Source organism: Eriocheir sinensis, chromosome 5 (genome assembly GCF_024679095.1).
Source record: "Eriocheir sinensis breed Jianghai 21 chromosome 5, ASM2467909v1, whole genome shotgun sequence".
NCBI lineage: Eukaryota > Metazoa > Arthropoda > Malacostraca > Decapoda > Varunidae > Eriocheir > Eriocheir sinensis.
In genome coordinates, this window is record NC_066513.1 from 23,770,323 (window position 1) to 23,794,968 (window position 24,646).

At 46.1% G+C, this 24,646-nt stretch overlaps 2 protein-coding genes and 1 long non-coding RNA gene across 4 annotated transcripts in view; all 3 read right to left on the minus strand.

The window, feature by feature from the left end:
* Positions 1-426, minus strand: part of LOC126982624 (uncharacterized) — a 58,838-nt gene extending 58,412 nt beyond the window's left edge. Inside the window, exon 1 of the long non-coding RNA XR_007735273.1 lies at positions 59-426. This is a non-coding gene — a long non-coding RNA (uncharacterized LOC126982624). The remainder of the gene's footprint in view (positions 1-58) is intronic.
* Positions 427-592: 166 nt separating this feature from the next.
* Positions 593-14,958, minus strand: LOC126985461 (exopolyphosphatase PRUNE1-like). Of its 2 annotated transcripts, none has more exons than XM_050840411.1 (9): positions 14,812-14,958; positions 8,887-8,994; positions 8,155-8,279; positions 7,369-7,523; positions 6,752-6,868; positions 5,981-6,092; positions 4,091-4,232; positions 3,533-3,688; positions 593-2,772 (listed from the first exon to the last, which is right to left on the minus strand). In XM_050840411.1, the coding sequence occupies exons 1-9, from the start codon at positions 14,854-14,856 to the stop codon at positions 2,608-2,610; spliced, it is 1,125 nt and encodes a 374-aa protein (XP_050696368.1). In that variant the 5' UTR covers positions 14,857-14,958; the 3' UTR covers positions 593-2,607. The 2 variants fall into 2 exon arrangements, with proteins under 2 accessions (XP_050696368.1, XP_050696359.1); XM_050840402.1 differs by having other exon boundaries at positions 4,091-4,235.
* Positions 14,959-15,466: 508 nt separating this feature from the next.
* On the minus strand, positions 15,467-22,942 carry LOC126985468 (transcription factor hamlet-like). The gene is made up of 2 exons (XM_050840424.1): positions 22,314-22,942; positions 15,467-17,429 (listed from the first exon to the last, which is right to left on the minus strand). Exon 2 carries the CDS (start codon positions 17,367-17,369, stop codon positions 15,900-15,902), a length of 1,470 nt encoding a protein of 489 aa, XP_050696381.1. The 5' UTR covers positions 17,370-17,429; positions 22,314-22,942; the 3' UTR covers positions 15,467-15,899.
* Between the last annotated feature and the right edge of the window lie 1,704 nt (positions 22,943-24,646).

Consider the following 24,646-nt stretch of genomic DNA (forward strand, 5'->3'; position numbering starts at 1 on the left):
TAGAACCTTCCCCTCCTCACCCCTCGCCTGAAATAAAACATGATAAGCCAACACTTACGCCTCCAACGCTGGCCGGAACACAGCTCGCGGAGACCTCAAAGCGTGACACTACCGCCGGAAAGGTGAAACACGGACGCAATTAACGGAAAGCGGGAAAAAACGAACACAAAGCAAAAAAACTGAGTGAGTGCTTGCCCCCGCGTCGCCTCACTGGTCACTGGTCTTCCCTCTCTCCCCCCCTCGCGGCGCCTGCAAGTTCGAAGCAGAAAACGAACCTGAAATTGATGCTCGAGTCAGTAAAGTCGAAACACTGATGCCTGAGGCTCAGTGATGTTTATTCAACCTGTATGAACGTGGCAGGAGAGAAGTTAGCTATTACACACGAGGAGTGACTATATAGGGTGAAAAGAGAAAGAACTGGCATACATGAGACGTGTAAGGCGAGTAGACTGAAATATATAGTATGAAAGGGTACGACTGGCAAACGAGTAATCCCAAGACACTAGTTAGGGGGAAATGAATGTTAAGGAAGTGGCTTTTGAAATATTCATGGATTTTTTTTGGGGGGGAGACAAGAAGGAAAACTACGCAGTCATGTATTTATTTTATTCATAATTACCTCGATGCTTTATTTATTGCTGAAAATATTAAGTACACGATGCACGGACACAAAATACACTCTGCCCATTACAAAGATGATTGCACGAGAAAAATGCCTAGTGGTTGTTAGGCAGCATTAATATAAAACAGGTAAATAGAATCTGCAAAAAGTACAAAATCAACCAAGGAGGCGAAGCACAGGAATAACAATAAAACCAAACATCAAACGTGAGTTGAGGACAAAAATTCATAGTTCCAGGTCCTCTTATACACATGAAGGAAAGGGTAAGGGAGGGAGGGAGAGGGAGGGAGAGGAAGGGAGAATCACGCACCAGATGAGTGAGTAATACACCAATCACCACGTCCACCATCTTCACCACCACTATCACCATCGTCAACACCACTATCATCACCACCATCTCCATCACCACCAAATGATGGTAGTGTCTGGCCTTGGTGCGAAGGAAGGGAGGGGGGGAGAAGGAAGGGAGAGGGTGACGGGAGCGGACATGATAAGGGTGCTAGGCTTTAGTGTGAGGGAGAAAGGGAGGAAGGGAGGGTGAAGATGGGGGAGAGGAGGAGGAAGAGTGGAGGAAAGTTGGGAGAGCTGACGAATGAAAAGAGTGCATGACAGCGTGAAGAGGAGAGGAATAAAAAAGGCAAGGGAGAGATGAGTGGAAAGGAAAGGTACACAGGGGAGATATGAAGGTGGCGGGTGGGAGGCACGGGAGAGGTGAGGGGAAAGGAAGGTAGACAGGTGTGCGGGATAGGCAGGTGACAGCCAGGTGCATGATAGTGCCTGACCCTGGTGCGTGCCTCGCCTCGGATGGCACTGCCTCCCCTCATTTGTCAGGCGGGGAAGGGACAGTTTGGTGCCGCGGGCGTGTGGCGGGAGGGCGGGTGTCACGGGCTGGCTGTAATATTATATGGAGTAATGGCCTGCTGCCTCCCCCTCCCCCCAATCTGGTGTATTTGTCACCCAATGGCAGGTGTTGGTGGAGGCCTCGTGTGTGTGTGTGTGTGTGTGTGTGTGTGTGTGTGTGTGTGTGTGTGTGTGTGTGTGTGTGTGTAAGTTCACCACGGCCTGATAACTTGCAGGACTCGTGATCCCCAGCAAGTACCCTCCCGCTCATTTGTCAACAGAAAAAAATCTTTCGACCTGAGAGGGACTCGAACCTCTCAGCCTGTCATGCCGGAGTCAATCAGGGCAAAGTCATTGAGTCCAGTAAGCCACCAGAGCGATGTGTGTGTGTGTGTGTGTGTGTGTGTGTGTGTGTGTGTGTGTGATTTATGTGTGCAATAGTACGATATTTGTGCAGGATAAACAGCTTACACACGCCAAGCAAATAAATAAAAAAAATATATGAAACTTGTAAGTCAATAAAACATAAGCTTTTAAATGTAATAAAAAAATAGCAAACTGCAAACAAATTAGTAACACATGAAATCCCTTTAAAACAAAGTACTAACTCACTTTTCCACCGATTTTTCAGCTTCCAATAAGACACAGTAAATGGATATGAATGGAAAGAAAACTGACCAGTCTCGCCTCTGTCTCTCAGCAGCTGTAAATTATGACGCAATAAAATTACACACGAAAGACTTAGAAACAATAAAATAAATGTAAATTGAACTGAGAAAAATATCTACTGTAAGAGAGACTTTATAATAAATATGAATATGATGAAAAAGAAAAAAAATGACAGTAAAATGACAATCTCACTAAATACAGCAAATGAGAAATAGTAACACACACACACACACACACACACACACACACACACACACACACACACACACACAGCTGCAGCAACAAACATCAACAAAAACTGAAACTTAAAAATAACAAGCGTTTATATATTACAGGTGCGCGCAAACAATCACCTGAGAAAAACAACCCCAAAACAAACACGAAACAAATCATATTGAAAAAAAAAAAAAAATCACTAAGCTTTACAACACTGAGAACTTGAAGACCATGATAAGTGTGTGTGTGTGTGTGTGTGCCTAGGTGCCCCTCACCGCCAACCACGCCTTCAGCATGGGCAGCACCACCTTCCTGGAGGCTCCGGAGTTGCCCTGGTGGAAGGCGACGCAGCTCTCCACCTCCTCACACGCCTGCCTCGTCAGCTGCAGCACCCCGCCCTCGCCCTCCTCTAACGCCTTGGCCACCTGAGAGTACGGACAGAGGAAGAAGTGGTAAACAACGTGAATATCTGTGTGAAAATGGGAACACAGAAAGGAAAAAAAGTAGAAAGAAAGAAGGAACAGAGAAGGGAAGAAGTAACAAGGCGTATGTATGATTGAGTATAGGAAAAAAATAATGAATGACGAGTATATGTTTGTGTGAAAATGGGAACACAGAAGGAAAATAAGTAGAAAGAAAGAAGGAACAGAGAAGGGAAGAAGTAACAAGGCGTATGTATGATTGAGTATAGGAAAAAAGTAATGAATGACGAGTATATGTTTGTGTGAAAATGGGAACACAGAAGGAAAAAAAGTAGATAGGAAGAAGGAACAGAGAAGGGAAGAAGTTGGTCCGTATCATAAGACACTCGCTTCTCACATCAACTATTTCTAAGGGTCAAAGAGGGGGTCAAATGGGTTCTAATGAGTGTTTCTTTAGGTACATAGTATAGAAGAAGGGTCAACCTACCACCGGGGTCATAAAATTACTCCTGGAAATGCCCACAACTCCTACGAAAGACTTGTCAAATATGTGTTCTTGGGCGACGATATATTTTATAATACGACCCGTAGTAAACAAGGAGTATGTATGATTGAGTATAGGAAAAAGTAAAGAATGACGAGTATGTTTGTATGAAAATAGGAACAGAGAAAAGAAAGTCGTATAGTAAACAACGTGTATGTATGTGTATGTCCCCCCACCAAGGTCTGATCACATGCTGGACGCGCGCCTCTCGCCTCTCACCTGGCTTCTGAAGTTCTCGTCGGGGCAGTACAAGGCCAGGTCCCTCGTCACCGTCTCCTGCGCGATGGTGATGCCCAGGAGTAGGAGCGCCTGGTAGCCCCGCGCCGCGCTGTGCTCCGCCAGATACCGCCCGCCCTCACTGCGCGCCAACACCTCCTGGAGACACCATAAACACACGATCAAGTTTTTATCAGAGCCACAGAATAGGAAACTTAGACCAACTTAATCAGAGCGCCATGTTGTCATCAAAAGACCCGCGCGACATTCAAATTGATGCTGAGAGGATGGATTTTTTTGTGCTTTAGGTATCGTCAGGATCTCGATGAAGTAAATAGAGCACAAAAACTTTTATATGAGCATCAGCATCCTTAGATAACAACATGGCGGCTGTGATGAAGAAGGCCAAACTCTCATATTCTGTGGCTGTATTTATTTTACTGGCATCCCGACCATATCACCACCACTACAACAACCCTCCTTCTCCATCACGACTACAAACCACCACCAGTCACCATCACCACCACCATCATCACTACCACCATCACCACCGCCACTCACCATCACTCGCAGGGGCACGGACGCTACGCCCACACAGAGTCCACCCTCGACCGCCACCTTCACGTCCTTCCGCAGCAGCTGGTCGCAGGTGAGGTGGGACACGTTAGCCTTGGCCGCCGTCAGCTCCTGAAACACCTCGTGGCTGCTGGAAGAGAGGGAGGGAGGAAGAGCGGGTGTCAGTTATATAGTTTTATTTGGCTCATCATTCAGTCAGTCAGTCAGTCGGTTAATTATTCATTCATACGGTGAGTTTGCATTGGGTCAGTTAGTTAATCATTTATTCATACACCCAGCTAGTCAGTCGGTCAGTCAAGCATTCATCTATACGGTCAGTCAGTTAACCATTCAGTCATATACCCAGTCAGTTAGTCAGTCAATCACCTAATCATTCATTCATAGTCCCAGTCAGTCAGTTAGCCATTCATTCATATAGTCAATCAGTCAGTTAGTCGGACAGTCAGTCATAAATTCAGTTAATCAGATAATCACTCAGTCGGTCAACGTTCATTAATTTGACACAGTTAAAGACGTTTTTCATACATTCATCAATACACTGAACGTCACAATTATTACACGGATGCGAGGAGTTAGGAAAGTCATAACACGAATCAAGAATTACGACTCAACCAGTAATATATTTTTAATAGTTATGTTTTTTGGCGTTATGAAAGGTTACAAGAGAACGCACTGAACTGGAAATGCAAAACACCTTATAAACGAAGAAACAAACACACAAACACGCACTAACAAACATCGTCACACAGGTAAGACATTCAAGGCATTTAAACGAGTGAAAAATGAAAGTTGAATATTCATTTCGGCGGAACAAGACCAGAGACACGAAAAAAGTAAAAAAAGTAAAAAAGATAAACAGGCTAAAAAAGTAAAACACACACACACACACACACACACACACACACACACACACACACACACACACACGCGCGCAGGATTCCCCCACAGACCAACCGAGAACAAAGAAGAGCAGAGACGTGCAGTGTGCAAGAATAAAAGTGTGTGTGAATATATGAGTGTGACGAAGGAGAAAGTGTGTCGGGATGGTGGTGGTGGTGGGTCTGTTGTGGTAAGGTGACCAGTGGTGGAGAACGATCGAGGAGGAGGAGGAGGAGGAGGAAGTGTGAAGAAGGAAGAGGTAGCACAGTGTAATGAGAATGAGGAAAGTGTGTAATTATAGGATGATGAAGTATAATGAAAGGTAAATAGAGAAAATATGGGAGAGAAAGATAGAAGGAGGAAGAAGAGACAAAGGCAGAGGAGACGAAAATAATGAGTGCAGATAAAACATAGAAAGGGATATAAAAACACAGACAATAAGCAAACAACAACCAAAATAGAGAAACAGGAAGAAAGGAAGGAATACATGAGAAAGACTGGACCAGGAAACAAGGATGAAAAAAATATATATAAAACAAGAGAAAAAAAACAGATCAAGTAAGAATGAAGTAGAAATAAAAAATAGGTCGAATACAAAAAAAAAAATCTAAAATACTAATCTAATCTACATCTAAAAGTCTAAAAAAAAAAAAATGAGAAAGTCAAAACAAGCCAAACAAAATATGAAGAAAAAAAAAAACATAGTACTAAACAGAACGAAACTAGGAAGATGGGAGGCTGGAAATAATAATGAAGAAAAATATATAAACCAAGAGAAGAAATTGATCAACTAAAAAGAAAAAAAAAAAGAAAAAAGAAAAGCCACATAGAAAACAAAATCTAACCTCTCCCCCCACCCACCCACACACACACACACACACATAAAGAAAAAAAAAGCTAATGAAGACCGGAGAAAGAATAAAAAAATCAATAAAAACACACACTAAACAGACTCGGGATCCACACACTAACATATCCAGGTGTGGGGCATCTCACCTGGTGGGCGGGGGGCGCATTAGGCGGGCAAGCTGCGTAGCCACCTCGACATCCTTGGGCGTCACCCTCTTGGCGGCGGGGTTCAGGTTGACGGTGTCCAGGATGATGGTGCCTGGGGGGTGAGGGACGAACAAAGGAGGTGAGGGTGAGGAGGATGAGGGGTGAGGGGTGAACAATGGAGGTGATGGTGAGGGTAGTGAGGGGTGAGGGCGATGTGAGAGCGGGAGATATAGGAGAAAAGTGTCAATGATAGGAGATTAGAGGAGCCGAAAGTGAGCGAAGGATAGTGAGGGTGAAGGGGGTGAGGGGTGAGGGTGATATGGGAGCAGGAGTGATAGGGTGATGAAGAAAATGAAGAATAAGAGGAAAATGGGATGTCGATGGGAGTGAATTAAAAGGACCGGAACTGAATGAAGAATAGTTGATAACTGAGTGAAGGTTGAAGGGAACAGGAATAGGGGACAAGAGGATAGGGAGAGACACGAGATGGAAAGGAAGGGAAAGAAGAGGTGGAAAGGAGAGTGATGAAGAGGTGAACATAGAAGAGGGTGACAGAGTAGGAAGGAAGTTTTTTTTTTTTTTTTTTTTTACATCAGAGGACACGGCAATAAAAAGAGTACAAAAAATTACACTAAAAACATGAAAAAAAGACAAAACAATAAAAGAATGATATGCAGAGAGGGGCAAACGTGAAGCTATTCCCCTTAAACATGACAGAAGAAGAAACAGTATCCTTCACGCCGCCGAACAGCAAGGACGCCGCGGACTCACCATAAAGGAGGCTGGCGGTGACGGGGTCCAGCAGGGCGGGGTTCCTGGCCATGACTTGCTCCGCCACCAGGGTGCAGCACGACCCCACGGGCTCCACCACCATCAGGCCGCCCTCACCTGCCGCCGAAAATAACAAGAAAAAAACATTGACTTCAGGGGTATAGCGAAAATTTTATCAGGATCATATATCACACAAACGGAATAATTACCTAACTTATAAACTGGCTAATCCTTAAACCACTCAAATATCTATGTATAAAGAAAGGAAGAAAGACCGAAGACATAAAAGACAAAGAAATATGAAGAAACACATTACTTCAGAGGTAGAGGCAAGTTTGCATCCATCTTAAAACAAAATTGAAGAACTACCTTACTGACAAACTGATTACTCAATTAAATACTTAACTATGTATGGAAGAACTGAAGAGAATGTATGGACAAACGAACACATGCAAGACGAAAATTTATGAAAGTAGGAAAAAAATAAAGGAAAAAGAATAAAAGAAAGGAGGAATACGTAAATTAACGAATCTCCTTCCACCCTGTCTCTCGTAACTGTACAAAAAAAAAAAAGACAAGATTATTTCCCCTTTGCAATAAATACAAGTCATCCTCACCCAGGGTCGGGGCGTTGGGGTCGAGGGGGTGGTGGTCCAGGATGGCCACGACGGAGGGCTGGAGGTGCGCGTCGCCAGGGGGCAGCACATGGTGGTCAACGAGGGTCAGCTTCAGCCCCCCGCCCTCCTGAAGCCGGGTCAAGTTCACCTCATCTCTGCGCGTGTGGAGGAAAGGAGAGAGGCGGCGTTAGGGGGTAGTGAAGAGGCTGTGACTTGAGATGTATAAGAATAAAATTAATAAAGGAAGGAGTGAGTTAATGGATGTCTCCCTTCAATCTGTCTATGGTACCCAAAATTGACAGAATGAATAATAAAAATAGAATGAAGATCGCAAGTATAAGGAAAAGTATAAGGAGAATGGATGTAAAAAAATAAAAGAAAGAGTAAAAGTAGAATGTAGAGCGTAAGTATAAGAAGGAATATAAGGAAAATGAAAATAAGAACAGAAAGAAGAGATAAAGTATAAGGAGAATTATAAGGCGAATGGGAAGACTGAAAATAGAATGAAGAAATGAATAAGGAGAATGAGTATAAGGGGAATGAGAATAGAAACAGAATGAACAGTAAAAATAAAAAGAAGAGAAATAATGAGTGTAAAAATAGTATAAATAACGAGCTTATAAAAGAAGTATAAGGAATATGGGAGGTTTTTTTTTTTTTTTTTTTTACAACAAAGGATGCAGCTCAAGGGCACAAAAAAATATAAATAAAATGGGAGTAAAAATAAAATGAGAATAAAAATAGAAGAAAGAGCGCAAGCCAACCACCAGAGGCCTCTATTATCACCTGAAGAGTAGCGAGTTCTGTGGGATCCCATGTTTCTGCAGCCAGTGCGTCACCTCCGTCTTGAGCGGGTAGTCGGCGACGGGCACGTTAAGCACGGGGACGACGCCCAACGCCTCCTGCCCATCCTGAAGGGGCGGAGAGATGAAACGAGGGCAGGACAGCATGGTATTGACACTCCATCTTAATATAACGTCAAAAAGGGGAAATTTGTGTGTAGAGGTGAATAAAATGACGGCAAGACAGAGATGGTATACTGACTCCCCCTCTTAATACAGAGTCAAGAAGGGGAGGAGGAGGAGGAGGAGGAGGAGGAGGAGGAGAGGTTGGGCAGTGCCACGCCTCATTTCCCAGTGGGCACCTCTTCCTCTCCCTCCTTTTCCATAGATTGAAATTGATTGATATTCCTTTACAGGTAACTAGTAATAGATTGAATGTTCCTGGATTCAAGTTCCATAAAGATGACATTTTAGGTGAATAATTATAAAGTTAAATTACCACAGCATCTCTAGACATATCGAAAAGAGAAGAGAAAAATAAACAAGGACATTTTCCATTGATCGGCCTTCCCGGCTTCGAGTTAAGAGATGATTCTTTTTTTATGAATAATTAAAGAATACATCACAACAAGAGGAGAGACAAATGAGAGAAACAAATAAATAACAACACTTACCCTTGATTGGTATTCTTTTACAGGTAACTAGATATGAGTAAACAGAAGAGCCAAAAGCTTACCACCTGCAGGGAGTGGAGGAGGAAGGCGTAGACGATGGCGCTGACGGCGGAGTCCAGATCACACGACTCATTGCCCAACACCACGTGGAGGGCGGGGGTGCGGGCTCTCTGCAAAGGGAGAGGGGCAGGGGAAGGGGGGTATATGGTTAGTTTCTTGGGCAGTCAGCTATGGTTAGTTAGATAGTTAGTTAGTCAATTTATTTAGTTAGTTACTGAGTGAGTGAGTGAGGAGTGAGTGAGTGCGTGGTTGGTCCGTTAGTTCATTTGTTTACTGACCACACAGAAAAATACAGAATCATTATCTATATGCTGAAACAAAAACCGGTCCATTACAAAAGCAAATTTAAAGCTACAACTGTCTGTCTGTCCGTCACACACACACACACTGGATGCTCCTTGTACTGTTCACGTCGTACTTTCACTCGTAAATGTCAGCGAGTGTGTGTCCACCGCTCTCTCTACAGCGGGGCGTGAGCATCCGCGGCAAATCAGACAAAACAGAGAGGTATTTTTATGGCCCACTTGCCGCCATACCTAACCACTCGAGCCTGCTAGAATGCCTCGGTAAGCCCACCACTGCTAATGCTACTTTTCCTCCTTTTTTGTTATGGGAGCTGTTCATATTTACTGGTTTTCCTGTTCTTAGTTATTCACTCGTTTATTCTTTCTTTAGCTCCTCATCTATACATGGTCTACAAGTGAAAGGCATAACAATAGTTCACAGGTCGTCAATGTAAGTGAACTAAATCCTATCAATAGTTTTATCGCTTTTTAATACTCATCATTTCCAATAACTTTAGTCACTCGTAAGGTATCATTCGCTCTACTGATTATTTTTTTCTTATATGGCGGATGTGTGTGTGTGTGTGTGTGTGTGTGTGTGTGTGTGTGTGTGTGTGTGTGTGTGTGTGTGTGTGTGACGATTCTGTCTCGACACTGTTCAATGTTACTTTTCCTTTTTTTTTTTAGCCGTGGGATGTTTTAGTAATTGATTTTCCTTGTTCTTCGTCGATGTTCTTTTTCATCTATTTTCATTTTTATTATCCACGCTTCCTTTTCTTTGCACGGTGGTGGTTTAATTAATTATACCTTGTAATATTCTGCAGCATCCTTCGACAATAATAAAAACACCTATGTTATTAAAAAAAATTTTTTTATCTGTAAAACAAATCGAACGTCTCTTTGAAACCGTTTGACATTTGACATTACCTAACTTAACTCTGTCTTCATCTGAGAGAGAAAAAATGATCGTACGCCAAAAATGACTCAATCTTCTTATATCATTGAAGTGAAGCGAATATAAAGAACAGACTGACAAAATCAACACACACATTATGACAACGCATGCTTATAACTTCCCCTTTACACCAAAAAAACGTTCCTACACTTATAACGAAACAATCTTCTTCGTATATTATTGACGTGAAGCGATGTTAAAGAAAAGACTGAGAGAAATCAACACGCCACTTCACGACTATGAATGTTCAAAATTTCATCTTTATATATAAAAAAAATACGTTTCTACACAAATAATCACCCGGTCTCCTTATATCATTGACGTAAGGAAAAGATTGACAGTAAACAACACACTACTTCATTTCAACGCATACTCAAAACTTCATCCCAACACCACAAGAAGTCCCCCAAGAATCCCCTTACACAACGTTCTCGGGAGCAAGTGGTCGGCCCTGGAAGCCTTGTATCGGATTCCTGGCACCACAATTCACTAGCAGCGGCATGTGATCAACCCTCACGTCTGCACGACACTCTGACCTTTGGCAACGAAGCACCCGCGGTAGTCTTGTCACGGTCTGATAAACTCGCCTCCAGATGAAAGGGAAGGTGGAGCTGGAGGAGGTGTAGGAGGGAAGGGAGGGAAGAGGTATGTAGCAGTTGTTGAAAGGGAAGGGAAGGGGTGGAGGAGGTGAGGAGGGGGAGCCATGTTAAGAAAAAAGGGAATGTGAGGAGACGGGAAGATAAGAATGAGAGGTAGGAGGAGATGAGAGAAATGAAAGAACGAGGAGGTGGAGGAGGAGGAGGGAGCAGGAAAGGAGAAAAGAAGATAGGGAGGGAAAAGGGAAGAGGAAGTGCCCGGGAGAAGAGATCATTGATAAAGGAAAGGGAGGTAAAAAGGAAAGGAAGAGGAGGGGAAGTGTTGTTGAGAGTAGAGGAGGATGGGACAGGAGCAGAGGAAAGGTAATGAGGAGGGAAAGAAGAGAAAGGGAGGGACCATGGAAAGAGGAGGAGAAAGGGAGGAGAGAGGAAAGGGAAGGGGAGAAGAAAAGAAGGAGAAGGGGAGGAGAAAGGAAAGGGAAGGGGAGAAGAAAAGAAGGGAAGGGGAGGAGAAAGAAAAGGGAAGGGGAGAAGAAAAGAAGGGGAAGGGGAGGAGAAAGGAAAGGGAAGGGGAGAAGAAAAGAAGGGGAAGGGGAGGAGAAAGGAAAGGGAAGGGGAGAAGAAAAGAAGGGGAAGGGGAGGAGAAAGGAAGGGGAAAGGGAAGGGGAAATGGTCACACTGTCCTCACTGATCTATCTGACAATCGATTTCCCCGGACTATCCACTGTTGGTGTGTTGGTATTAGTCATGTCCCTCACTCACTCCACCCGCCCTCTCCACACCCCTAACCTAACTTTCCCTTTTCCCATTTTCATAACCTTCTCCCTCCTCCTGCCCTTTATTTTTTCTAAGATGTGTTTCCCCTTTTCTTATATTCTTCACTCGCAACTCAACTCCATTTCACTCCTCTATAATGGATATAACTACTTTTTTTTCAGTTTTTATAATCTCTCGCGTCTTAGTCACTCCTCCGCCCATATGCTTCCTCCTCTCTAACCTATACGCCCACTTTCCTTACATTCTACACTCTACACTACTCTACTCCCTCCCAATTGAGTTGACTTTCCATTTTTCCATTTTCATTACCTTCTCTCCTCTCGTACTCCCTCCTCTACCCCATTAATACCCACTAACCTATACTTTAACTTTCTTTATATTCTCCATTCCCACCACAACCACTCCACTCCTCTCTAATGGACTCAACTTCTTTATTTCCTCCACTTTTTTTTACTCTTTTCTGACCTATACTTCCGCTTCACTCTCCTCCATTCTGCTCTACCGCCCTCTACCTCACCTCGGCGTCCCTCCCACACACTACGCGTTCCTGGGAGACCTCGCCGCCAGCCACGCCACATGCCTGAGATCCGCTGCTGTGATGGGAAGCTATGTGGACAGCGGATGACTAGGGACGAGGGTGATAGCTATGATAGTGATAGTAATAGTAATAGTAGTAAGTGGTATAGTCTGTTTCATTTCGTATGTATGTCTGTCACAACAATTGATTTTCATGTATTCACGAATTAAAAATGCGCAGGTGCCATATCCATCATAATTCCCGCTTTGTTGGTGGACAGATGAAATGAAACAGACTATAGTAACGCTTTCTTATGGTTGTAATTACTAGGTGTTTATTGTTGTTACTAGGGTTGTTGTGTGGGTAGTATTGCCATCAGTTGTAGTAGTAGTAGTAGTAGTAGTAGTAGTAGTAGTAGTAGTAGCAATGTTACTTCTTTTATTACTGTTACGGTTACTAATACTATTAGATTTGTTGAGTAAAAGCTAATTCATCACGCAATGCAGAAGAATAATACATTTTTTATTAGTGAAGAGAATACACGTGGTCACAATTAATTCATTATAGATTATTAATACAATGATGGTCTTTAAGCAATGCCATTCACACTAATTCGTCGATGAATTACTTTCAAGGAACCAAAATTTTGGCGAATAAAATAGTCATGCATCGTCGGCAGTTTCGCTTCTGAATAACGCGAAGTAACTACTTCATGCCGAGCTAAATGATAGAGGAAAAAAGTGTTACTGATCGGAATCTGACTTTTACTTATATTTTCTTCTTTTCCAATAGGTTCATGTGACAGGGTTGAAATATACCGAGTGTAACCCTTCACAACTATGTATATTTATAAACCGAATCGATTGAACCAAGGTACACATAAAAGGTTTACGAAATGGCTCACACGCAAACAATGATTTACGTGTATGCATATTTTCTGCACATGAAATATTCCACACACAGGACATTCCGTGCGCGAAATCAGTCCTTCTGATAAATGGTTGAAACGCGAAATATTTACTAAGAAGAACGTATACACACCAAATTACTCTTTATCATGCATGCAGCGCCTGCATTAAATGACCTGCTTGAAGAAAGCCACACTTTGAGCCTGAAATATTTAGTATTGTAAGAACCATAATATCAGCATAGAACATGTTTACATGTGTTGATATTTATCCGTAATTGCGGTGACAACTGGATACCGGACGCTGCCTTACACTGAATATACACTATTAAGCTTGAAAAATATATCATAAGCAATACTGTAAAATGTTCATGAGTAAAGAACATTACCTGATTAGAGGACACCAAACTCATATCTTATCTTCGACCTACGTGGATAAGTCATGTTTGTAATTCAATATTCACTCAGTCGATCCTGTGAGCGGTGGCAGGATCAGGGCAAACATAAACTCGACCAAACGCTTTCAAATTCAACAGGACTTAGTGAGACTTGTTTAGCTTGCTTATTCCTCGTTCTGGGAGGCTAAATAATTCGTAGGAGGCACTAACCCCCACATCTTGCTTCTGCTACAGATCAATGGTTGTGTTGGAATTTACACCAGAACTCAAACTGCTTCGCCTATACCTCGTAAACCTACCGGTGAGAGTGGACGAGCGGGTATTTATGTTAATAATTCGCGAGAGGCACTGGCCACCTCTGACCTCACCTTACTTCAGCCATGGATCAATAGTCATGCTGGAATTCCTTCAAGGAACACAAACTGCATCACCCATCTTCCGATAAACTTATCCGTGAAGGGCATCCAGTGAATATTTACTTAATCAAGGTGACAGAAAAAAAAAAATCGTTCTTTGAGGTGACTTGCTTCAGCCACAGAAACAGGTTTGTGCTGGTATTCCTTCAGAAACATGAACTGCATCACCCGTCCTCCCATAAAACTAACCGCGGAGGGAAACTAGCGAATAATTGCTTAATCAGGATAATGCAGACAAAAAAAATATTCGTTCTTTGAGGTGACAAGGTATCCACTTTCTTCTTACATCGACGATTGTGCGGGAATTCATACCAAAACAGGCGATCTCATCCATATTCCCCCATACTTTTTACGTAAGGGTTCAGGGGGCGTACAACATTCGGTGCCACTTTAATGTGCGATCTACCCGGCAATTTACGCTTCAGCATGCGGTCTACCACCATATTTAAAATTCAGCGTTCAGTCTACCTCAACTACAGGAACCTTACATTGCAGGATGATGAAAAAACAAGTTGAATGGTGCTGAATAACGATTTATTATTATCCAGAAGATTGTTTCATCATAATAATGCAACTGCTATTTCCTCCATGAAAATGAATCGTCTGTATAAACCTTTTAACAGTATTGCAGTTGGCTGAATGAGTTGTACTGATTGTCCATTTATATAGACCTGTCAGGAGCACCCGGATGACAAAATAAGCTGAGGCGGCCGGAGACAGGTCAGGTCATTACATAGCTTATACTACGGTGCCTGTGGTCAGGAGCACTCAGCTAAGAGTTCAACATCAGATAAGGTCTCGGGAGACAGGTCAGGTCATTATGTAGCTTAGACCACAGATACTGGGGTAGACTACACATACTGCGGTAGACCGCACGCAAAAGCAGCACCCAACACTCTCTGAGGCGGTAAGGTCTTTGCTCTGGCCACTGTCTCGTGCGGCTCGGCGCGGCAAACATATGGTGTGGGGGCGGGCCAGGCAGGCACCGTGTGTGAGCTCCTCCCTGCTCGGCCTCGCCCCGCTGTTCTCGCCTCGCCACGCTGTTTCCCCCGTGGCAGCGCTGCACCCAGTACTCACCAGTGTTTTATTGGCAGCATTCATAAATTCAGCTACTGGCGGCATCCCTCGGCCTGCAGCACGTTGTCTCCCGCTGTCCCTGCACCTCAGCGTCCCTGCGTGGCCGTCAGCTGACAAACGTAAACAAGCTCGCGTTCGATGACCAACAGTATTTTTGTTAAACTGATTTCCTCCGTTTTTACGCATCCATTTGCTATTAAAAAATAAGTTAAAAATAAGATGTAATGTAAAATCAACTACTATTGCTTATTTATCGAGGAATGCGCGGGCTATTTATATATTTTAAAGTAGTGTTAGTCTCGAACGTTACAAGAGAGAAAACGTATGCAGGGAGACTAAAGTAAATTTGTCTGTGTGATTTTTTTCTCTATATTCTCGCAATTACTGATGGCACGTGATTCTTAGAAAGTTATCTGAGGTGTACATGGAGTAGAATTTCATATGTGGTGACAAGCTATTGTTTACCTATAGAAAATAAAGCTTTATAGCCAAGAAAATTTAGTAAAGCAGTTCTGAAAATCACAAGTTAGGAATATTATAAAATATTACACCAAAAACCTTCTCCTTCTGAAGAGTAACATTTTTTTACTCTTCTCCTATCAGTGTTGGGACTAGGATAAAATTTACATCGTCTTGGGCATTGAAACTGCAGAAATTACAAAATGTTCATTTATTACAAACCATCGTGTAACCATTTCATTCATACAATGAACTTTGTAAAAAAAATTATAGTCAAACGAGGAACTTCAGTACACATGTCACCTGACTGACTGACTGATTGACTAACTAAGTGGGTGGGTGGCGGGCCCCGCCAGCGGTCCACACACTCACACACTTCACACACCTGATATAGAGTTCAACGTTTAGAGTGACGACACTCGCATCGCACTGAACGACTCTGTCTGTACGGATACAGACGCCAACCTTTGGTGTGGGCGAGGAGAGGCCGGGACGCCAGCAGGACGGCCGGCGGGCGTTCTTTGGTGAGGTAACGTTGGTGACTAGAGTGAGTCTTTCACGAGGTGGCGTTGAGGGGGGGGGGGGGGGGGGGGGGCATCAGGCTGCCAGTTCATGGCCCATAACTGCTGCTACTCTAGCCTGGGGCGCTTTTGTGGGGGCTCCTGCTCCTGCAGCGGCGGCAGCAGCAGCGACGTGGGGCTGCCGCCGGCCACGGGGCTGCTGCCGTCGTGCTCCAACGTAAGGGGCGTGGTGCCGCGCCCCTCAGTGCCGCTCGTCTCGCCGTCACTGGACGCCTCTGTCAGGGTGTCGTCCGCCGCCGCCTCGTCCGTTTTGTCAAGGGTGACGCCCGCACTGCTGGAGTCCGGCGCCTCGGGGGAGTCCGGCGGGTTGGGACCCTCGAGCTCGTGCTTCTTGAGGTGCCGGTCCAGGTTGGTCTGCTGGCCGAAGCAGCGGTCACACAGCGGGCACTTGAAGGGCTTCTCCTTGTTGTGGATGTTGCGCACGTGCCGCTGCAGGTTGGACGAGATGCTGAACGACCGCTCGCAGTACTTGCACTTGTACGGCTGCTCGCCCGTGTGTGTCCGCAGGTGCCGCGTCAGGTTGGCCGAGCGAGGGAACACCTTGCCGCAGAACTTGCACGAGTAGCGGTCCTTGGCGCCTCGCGGCAGGTGGGGACTCAGCAGGTCACTGTACGGCCGGGACAGGTCAGTGTAGGGTCGCGCAGCGCCGGGCAGGTGATTCTTGAAGAAGTCAAGTCCAAGGGGACGCACCGGGGGTACGGGCAAGGGAGGAAGGGAGGCGCGGGGCATGGAGGCGAAGAGTGGGTGGCGGGGCGGGGGTGCGCCGCCCCAGCCAGGAAACACTGGCAGATCAAAGCTGCGGTACATGTCCAGCAGCGAGGCGGGATGGAGGGGACGCGGGTACACCAGGGGCAGCTTGGCAGGGGCATCGGTGCAGGACGTGGGCGGGAGCGGGGCGGGGCTGCTGGAGGGGGAGTCTTTCAGTAACTCACTTATCCTGAGGAACGGGTGGGCCTGGCGGGGCCGCGCTTTCTGTGACTCCTCAGTCTTAGTGTCCTGCCTGTCTGCTGAGCCTCTTAATGTATCAGAAGGAGCATCCACACCTTCCCCTGAGGTGCCCACCGGGGGCGTGGTTGAGGCACTGCTCGCTGGACGCTTCTTGGTGGTGAGGTCCAGCGGTGTCTCCCTCCTGCTCGCCTCCTCCTCGATGGGGCTCCTCCTGGGGCTGGTGCAGTGTGTTGTGGGGTGGGCGTCGATGACGGCCGTCAGTCTGAGGGAGGCATGTGTTGGCGGCGAGGAGGGGGAATTCCGTGCCGTGCCGCCCTCGGCCTCCTCTGCGCCAGGAGGACTGTTTATAGGCCGCTGTATTTCCCCTTCCACAGGGGAGTGTGCAGAGAACACGGGGCTGCGGGTATGGTGGATGGGCAGGAAGAAAGGGGAGTGGAGAAGCGGGTACTGGGGCGGCGTATCCCCCGGGGCTTGTGCCGCCAGCATCTGGTAGGTGAGGAGGGATGGGGCGCCCACGGCCAGCGATGCGCGGGGGAACACGCTGAAGCCGCCGACGGGGGTGGACTGCATGGTGGCGGAGCTCTGAAGGCACTGACACACGCGGCTGCAGACACAGGTGCTCGGCGACACCTGGTGGGGAAGAAAATACTGTTTACTGACGCGTCCACCACACACGCGGCAAGAACATTCTAAGCGACGTGGATGAGCGAATTTCACGTTCCTAAACGGTGCTACACACACACACACACACACACACACACACACACACACACACACACACACACACGACCTTCACTATGTACACTCTCCCTGAATTTAAAGAATGCGTAAATGTTTGAGTCCTCAGTTACTGGCACTTTCTGTGAGACGCACTGGGACGCACCTAGTGTCGGCGGGGCTTTCAGGGCGATGGTAACCACTTGCTGCTGCCGCTGCTGATCCTGCCGACGTCTTTAGGAGGACGTCCCGCGGCGCCGACCTCCCGCGTAAACTAACACCAGCGGAGAGAGTGTCGGCGAAGGACATCAGAGGCGTAACGTTGCTATGACTGTGTGTGTGTGTGTGTGTGTGTGTGTGTGTGTGTGTAGCCGTGCATGTTTATGATCTGTGAGACGTGGCCGGGCGGGGCTGGGCGGGGCGGTTGGGGTGGGCGTGGCGGGGCGGGGTGGGGCCAGGGAAAGGCACCGCCGGATCAAGGGTCGACAGGCACGAGTCACCTGAGCGAGACACTCATGCACCTGGTCAGCGTGCAGCGGAGGTGCCTGGCACCCCTTTGAACCCGACGGTGCCTCCCTCCCATCCCCGGCACCCTCCATGCTCCCACTCTCCCCAATGACCGCCCTCCGTGCTCCCCTGCTCCGCCCTGGACGTCCCCCTGCTCTAAACAGTGTTTTTCTCCCCACAGTTTTCTTCCAGATCCGCCCTGTGCCCTTACCGCTCCCTGCTCCACCCTGGTCGCCCTCCCTTTTCCCTCTCTCTCCCCTGCCACATTTTATCTCTACCTTGTGCCCTATATGTACCTATTCGTGCCCCCTGGTCCACCCCGGCCGCCCTTCCGCCTCCTGCCCTCCCTCCTTCCTCCACCCACAGTCCCTTCCTGCCATGGCGGGCCGCGGCGTCACAGACAAGTGGGACATTGTTAGCCACGTCAAGGCGAACACACGCGCCGCAAGTTCTCTCAGAACACAGGATAACTTTCTCGTTTACAAAGGTTCAGCCGGAGCAACAAAGGCCTGCGGTCCACTGAACTATAACAGCCATCACGACCCTCGCCCAGCCAAATGTCACCCGCAGCCCCGCCCGCCGCCGCGTGGGGCAGGACCAGGTGGGGACGTGGTGGTGGTGGGGTCCAGGAGTCACCCAGCGGCACGCCACCACCACCACCACCACCACTGCCGCCGTCGCCGCCTAATGACCCTTCCCTACCGCAGGTCCGCATGTCAATCACGCCAGCGATATAAATGTTCCCATAAATCTTCCGTCTCGTTTCTCCCGTCCATTACCTCGTGTCCTCAGATTTCTCTTCTGTCTGTGAGGCTTGTCTTCGGCAGCTCCTCGCCCGTCATATCACGTTTGTGTCGACGCCTGAGCTACGGCTGCTCGCTGAACAACTAGGTTAGAAGGGCGGCAAAAAAGGAATCACGCGAAAAAGAATGAGAAAAAATAGGAAAATGATTGACAAGTTTCCTTTCTTCCACGACGGTGCTGAATCTCTAAACCACACGTCCGGAGCATGAAGATAAAGCCAACTGAACGGGAAAGAGTCCTTGGAATGAATGCATCGAGAGAAGGTGAATGGGGTGAACGTTGCCTACCGCAATCCGCGTCGATGCTATGCTAAACACGTTCTGAATGTCACAACCCCGTCACTCCTTCCTGAACCTGTCTCACCTTCTCATTGTTAATTAGAGCCGTGCGTTATTTACTGCATGTGTATTACTATCATTACGAAGACAAGGGGATAATGAAGTCAGCGGAGGAAGGAAATAATCTGTATGTGAACTCGTTTCGGTGCCGAGCGTGACTGCGTCTTGGCGCTGGACATCCAAAACCTTGAACTACGGCGAGAGAAACAACGCCTGTGATGAAGTGAAGCGGGGCCAGTTTTTGTCATCCCCCGTTGCTCTACTCTCTCTCTCTCTCTCTCTCTCTCTCTCTCTCTCTCTCTCTCTCTCTCTCTCTCTCTCTGCCTTCATTATCACATCGTTATCCTCTTTCTCCTCCTCTTGCTCCTATAATTCTCTTCTCCCTGTTAATCCTTCTTCTCTTCTTGGTCTTCTTTCCATGTTCGAAATTCTCCTCCTCATTTTCTTTGCTTTTCTTCTAGTTCTTCTTTTCTTTTTCTCCTCCTTGGCCCTCTTCCTACTTACTCTTCTATTTTTTTTGTTTCTCTTACTCATAGTTTCTTTTCTCCTTCCAACCTTTCCTTCCTCTCCTCCTCCCCCTCCTCCTCCTTTTTCTCCTGGCGGGGTGTGAGGGGAAGGGAAGGCGGCACAGATGAACGCTCTGACACACTCCACTTTCTTCTGTTTCTCTATCCACGTCGAAGGTTGCTAGGACGTGACTTCCTCCTCCTCCTCCTCCTCCTCCTGGTACACGCCCGGCCCGAAAGTCCATCAGAAACCACCCCCAAAAACGATACGCAAAAAAGAAAAAAAATAATAAATAAAAAAAATAATGTGCGCTAACGATACGGACTCGAAAAAAAGAATGAAATCGGTGTGTGTGTGTGTGTGTGTGTGTGTGTGTGTGTGTGTGTGTGTGTGTGTGTGTGTGTGTGTGTGTGTGTGTGTGTCACGTTCTCTTTCCTACACGCTTTATGGATGGTGTTTACGCTTGAATTAAGAGGCAAAAAAAAAAAAAAAAAAAAAAAGGGAAAAACTGATCTCTGAATTAGTACTCTCACAAAATACAGTTAAACGCTCCTCACTCATCGCTTTCTCATGTACAGTTACAGGTAAAAAGGCAGATTAACAGCAGTAGTAGTAGTAGTAGTAGTAGTAGTAGTCGAAGTAGTAGTAGTAGTAGTAGTAGTAGTAGTAGTAGTAGTAGTAGTAGTAGTAGTAGTAGTAGTAATTGAAGTAGTCGTGGTGGTAGTAGTAGTAGTAGTAGTAGTAGTAGTAGTAGTAGTAGTAATGTAAATAGGGATGATGGTGATGTAACAATAACAATGAAATAACATCAACTTTTCTGCATATCATTAAGAGTAAATTAACGAGGCAAAGCATTTTCTAGTTATTACAAATCACGTTCTCTATTTTTATCATTGTTATTACCATTATTATTATTATTATTATTATTATTATTATTATTATTATTACTATTACTACAATTTTTATATTTTTTTGTTTTTTTCGTCACATTCGCGTGTCCAATCGTATCCATCACTCGTGATTTGCTTCAACGGACGCGACGCACATTTTTCACTTTCACTCTTATGTAAGTCAAGCGAAAAAAACTTACACGCAGACACAGACACAAACACTCACAGACACGCACACGATTGATAGTGACGCACAGACGGACAGACAGACAGAGAGTGGGATGGATAGAAGGGCACACACATGAGGGGGGGGATAATCTCTTTCATTCTCATTTTCCTTAAACACACACACACACACACACACACACACACACACACACACACACACACACACACAAGCACGCACGCACTCACGCACGTACGCGGCATTGTGTTTGGAGAATGCCGATTGAGGTAAAAAAAACTGCATAAATTTGACATGGAACTATAATAAGTCAAGCATCTCTCTCTCTCTCTCTCTCTCTCTCTCTCTCTCTCTCTCTCTCTCTCTCTCTCTCTCTCTCTCTCTCTCTCTCTCTCTCGGTCACGTGCATCCGCCTGTCATTCGCTCTTTCTCTCATTCTCGTCTTGTCAAACGTGATCACACTTAACCTCATTTTTTCCCGCATCTAATTATGTCGCGGAGAACATTACGGACACGAGAGAAATCCCTCCTTGGCGTGTTTCCCGGGTCAAGACGATGTTGTGTTTGCTTAGGTGTTTCGCTGTTCTCAACCACGTCCTTACTAGCATTACCTTATTGAGTTGTCTCTTTCATGCGGCTGGTTATCTAGTTGACTGTGAAATCTGCGTTCATAAGCTGAGAAGAGAGGTTATGTTCTCCTTTGCTGCCTCCCTCTGTCCAAATCTTTTCCTTACTTATATAATCAGTATGTCGCTCGCGTAGGGTTGGTGATCTTGTTGACAGTGAAATCTGTATTCAGTAACGAAGAATGAGGTTGTATTCTGTTTTGCTGCCTCCCTCTCTCCCCATCTTTTCTTTACTACCCTTACCTTATATCATGTTTATTTGCTCTCGCACGGTTTGTTGCCTATTGGACTGTAATCTTTCGCCCCGTAAATATATAAGATGATCTGTTTTTTCTGCCTCTTTCTGAACTTTCCCAAAATCACGACTAATACCGTTATCTTTTAAATCGACCTATGTTCGCTTTTCTATAGTTATCCGATTGTTTTTTGAGCATCTGAGGGTAAACTGAGCAGATGATAATATTCTGCTCTCGCTCAATCAACACCTGGTCTGAGTCACGTGGTGTTACCTTCGAGGCACAATGATTGTCTCACTTTCACACAATTATCCACTTGACTTTTTAAGACAGGCTCGGGAAATAGGTACGATGATATTCAAGACATTCTATTCCACTGCTATTTCGTTAAAAAAGCCGAGTATCTCGCTTGTAATGACTAAACAATATACCTAGAAAAAAATATACTACTGACCAACAGATAACGTTAATACTTCTTAAATAGACACAATAATAGGTTTTGGAACTTTAATACTACTTACTGACATTAGCACACTTTTAAACGTGTCATTGAGACTGTCATTACTTAAACTTATATATCAGCAACAACAATAACAACACCGATCTGAGACTTATAAGCAGCTAAAAACGACTTACCTAGAACGAACATGAAGTCTCCTAAGTAATAATAAAGTACAAGCAAGATAAATACAAGTCAGTACTTACGAAATTTCAACAGGTGTGGCGGCAGGTGGTAAGCGAGGCGGTGATGCTGATGATACAGGTGAGGAGGGAGCTTGCAAACACCAGGACGAGGGCGAGGTGAGGTAGGCAGCGTCACCAAGTCATCACATCACTAATCTTCTCTCTTCTCCTGACGCGGGTGACTAGAAACTGACGGAGGCGCCGCGCGGGTCACCAAAACACGTGTAGAGGCGGCACTGGATGAACGGCGCACGCTTGTTTGGTGGCACGCGCAGCTGTCATCCCGCGGGCACACTGACGGGACTCATTGGCTTTCGGGGAGGCTCAGACGATGGGAATGAGGGGGCGAAGGAGGGGAAGGAGGTAGAGCTTGAGTAGGATCACGAGGAAGGATGAGGAGGTGTTTGAGGATTAAGAGGTAGGAGTGATGCAACGGTGAAGGATAAGGAGGAGGAGGAGGAGTGGGAGGAGCAGAAATTGGACAGCTTAAGGTTTAGGATCAGGAGTCCGTCAGCACGTGGTGGAGAATGAGTATGGGAGGGAAGGAGGGAGGGATGACGGGCGGGTTGTGTGGTGGTGGTGGTGGCGGCGTCGGGGCTCCAGTGCGCACCTCACCTGTCCGCTCACTACCTGGCGACTGAGCGCGGGTACTCCCAATCACGACCACCGCCTCGCCTCAGGAAGTCACTCTCACTGGGCCAGCCGCCGGGGGAGGGGGAGGGGGGGGGGAGGAAGAGGGAGGAGTAACAGGAGGATAGAAGGATGCTAACAGGGAAATAGTTGGATGAGGAAGGATGGGAAGAGGAGGGAGTGATAGTAAGAGGATTGAAGGATGCTAAAGGGAAGGAGTGGGATGAGGAAGGATAGAGAGAGGAGGAGGAAGGGAGGGTAACAAGTGAAGGGAAGGGATGGGATGAAAAAGGATAGGAAGAGGAGGGAATGAGAGTAAGAGGGGGTTAGAAGGATGATAAGAGAGGAAGGGGGGGATGAGGAAGGATAGGAAGAGGAGGAGGAAGAGGGGTGAGTAAGAGGAGGATGCTAACATATTGAGAGGAGGATGCTAAGAGGGAGGCAGTGGAAAGAGGAAGGATATAAAGAGGAGGAGGGATGGAGAGTAAGGAGAATGAGAGGAGAAAGAAAAAGAGGAATAAGAGGAAGGGAATCAGAGAACGAGTGTGAGAGGGAGGTAAAAAGGATGCCAACACGGATGCTGTGACGATAAGATAAGAATTTCGGGTTTGCTTTTAAAGGGACAACAGGAAAGGGAACTTGATATGGGAGCCAAGGGGGTGGTGTGAGTGTGTGTATATGTGTGTGTATATGTGTGTGTGTACGTGTTGATGTGTGTACGTATGTTGTTGAGTGGTCCTTTGAAGCGAAGCGCGAGAGGAAAATAACGGGGCTGGTCCACAAAAACTTGGAGACATAGTAATCGTCCAGTTCATAGGTGGCTTATTTGCATGTCCACACCAGAAGGAAAAGGTGCAGTGGGAACATATACAAGCTGCCATACAAGGAGCCGTAGAAAAGGGAGCAGTTTAGAACATGGAGACATACAACGTGTTATCCTGAACTGAAGGAGGTGGGTAAAGAGAGTAACGTAGGGAAGAAGAGGCATTAGGACCAAGGATGGGAGAGGAGAGAAAATGTAAAGGAGGAAGAGATAGAAATCCAGAGAGTATGAGAGAAAGCGAAGGAGGGAACGAGGTAGAAACAGTAAGTGTGAGACTGTGAGGGAGACACAGGAGGAAAAGAAAGCAAGGAAAAGGGTTAGGGAGTAAGAAACGACTTGAGAGAGGGAAAGGGGAACACAGAAAGAGTAATCTAGTGAGAGTAAGAGAGAAAGTAAGTGAAGGAAAGAGTAAGGAAGAGAGTAGGAGAGAAAGACTGAGAAGGAGACACAGGGAGAGCAATAGAAAAGTAAGGGAGAAAAAAAGTAAGAGACGGAGCGAGAGAGGAACAGGGGAACACCGAGAGAGTAATTCGGTGAGAGTAAAAGAGAAAATAAATGAGGGAAACAATAAAGAGAAAGAGAGAGAGAGAGACTGAGAAGGAGGACACGGGGAGAGTAACAGAAAAAGTAAGAGAGACAGAGAGAATAAAGCAGTGAGAATAATAAAGTAAGTGAGAGAAAGAGTAAGGAAAAGAATAAGAGAGACTGAGAGGAGGACACAAGAAAAGTAAAAGGGAATGCAAGGGGGCAGAGTAAGTAATCCAGGGAGAGAAAGTGAGACAGTTAGCGAGAGTAAGAAAGAGTAAGAGAGAGACTGGGAGGGGAGACACGGGGAGAGGATAGAAAGGGCGCCAGGACATGCATTAGGGCCACGGATGGGTTGCTGTGGGCCGCTACGGGG

Excerpts from the sequence above, each read along its gene's own strand:
- LOC126985461 (XM_050840402.1), bottom strand. The coding sequence starts at position 14,856 with ATGCCGCCAGTAGCTGAATTTATGAATGCTGCCAATAAAACACTG. Across the intron at positions 8,995-14,811 it reads ATGCTGCCAATAAAACACTG|AGAGCCCGCACCCCCGCCCT; the intron begins GTGAGTACTGGG and ends CTCCCTTTGCAG. Across the intron at positions 6,869-7,368 it reads CCCCAACGCCCCGACCCTGG|GTGAGGGCGGCCTGATGGTG; the intron begins GTGAGGATGACT and ends TTTCGGCGGCAG.
- LOC126985468 (XM_050840424.1), bottom strand. The coding sequence starts at position 17,369 with ATGCAGTCCACCCCCGTCGGCGGCTTCAGCGTGTTCCCCCGCGCATCG.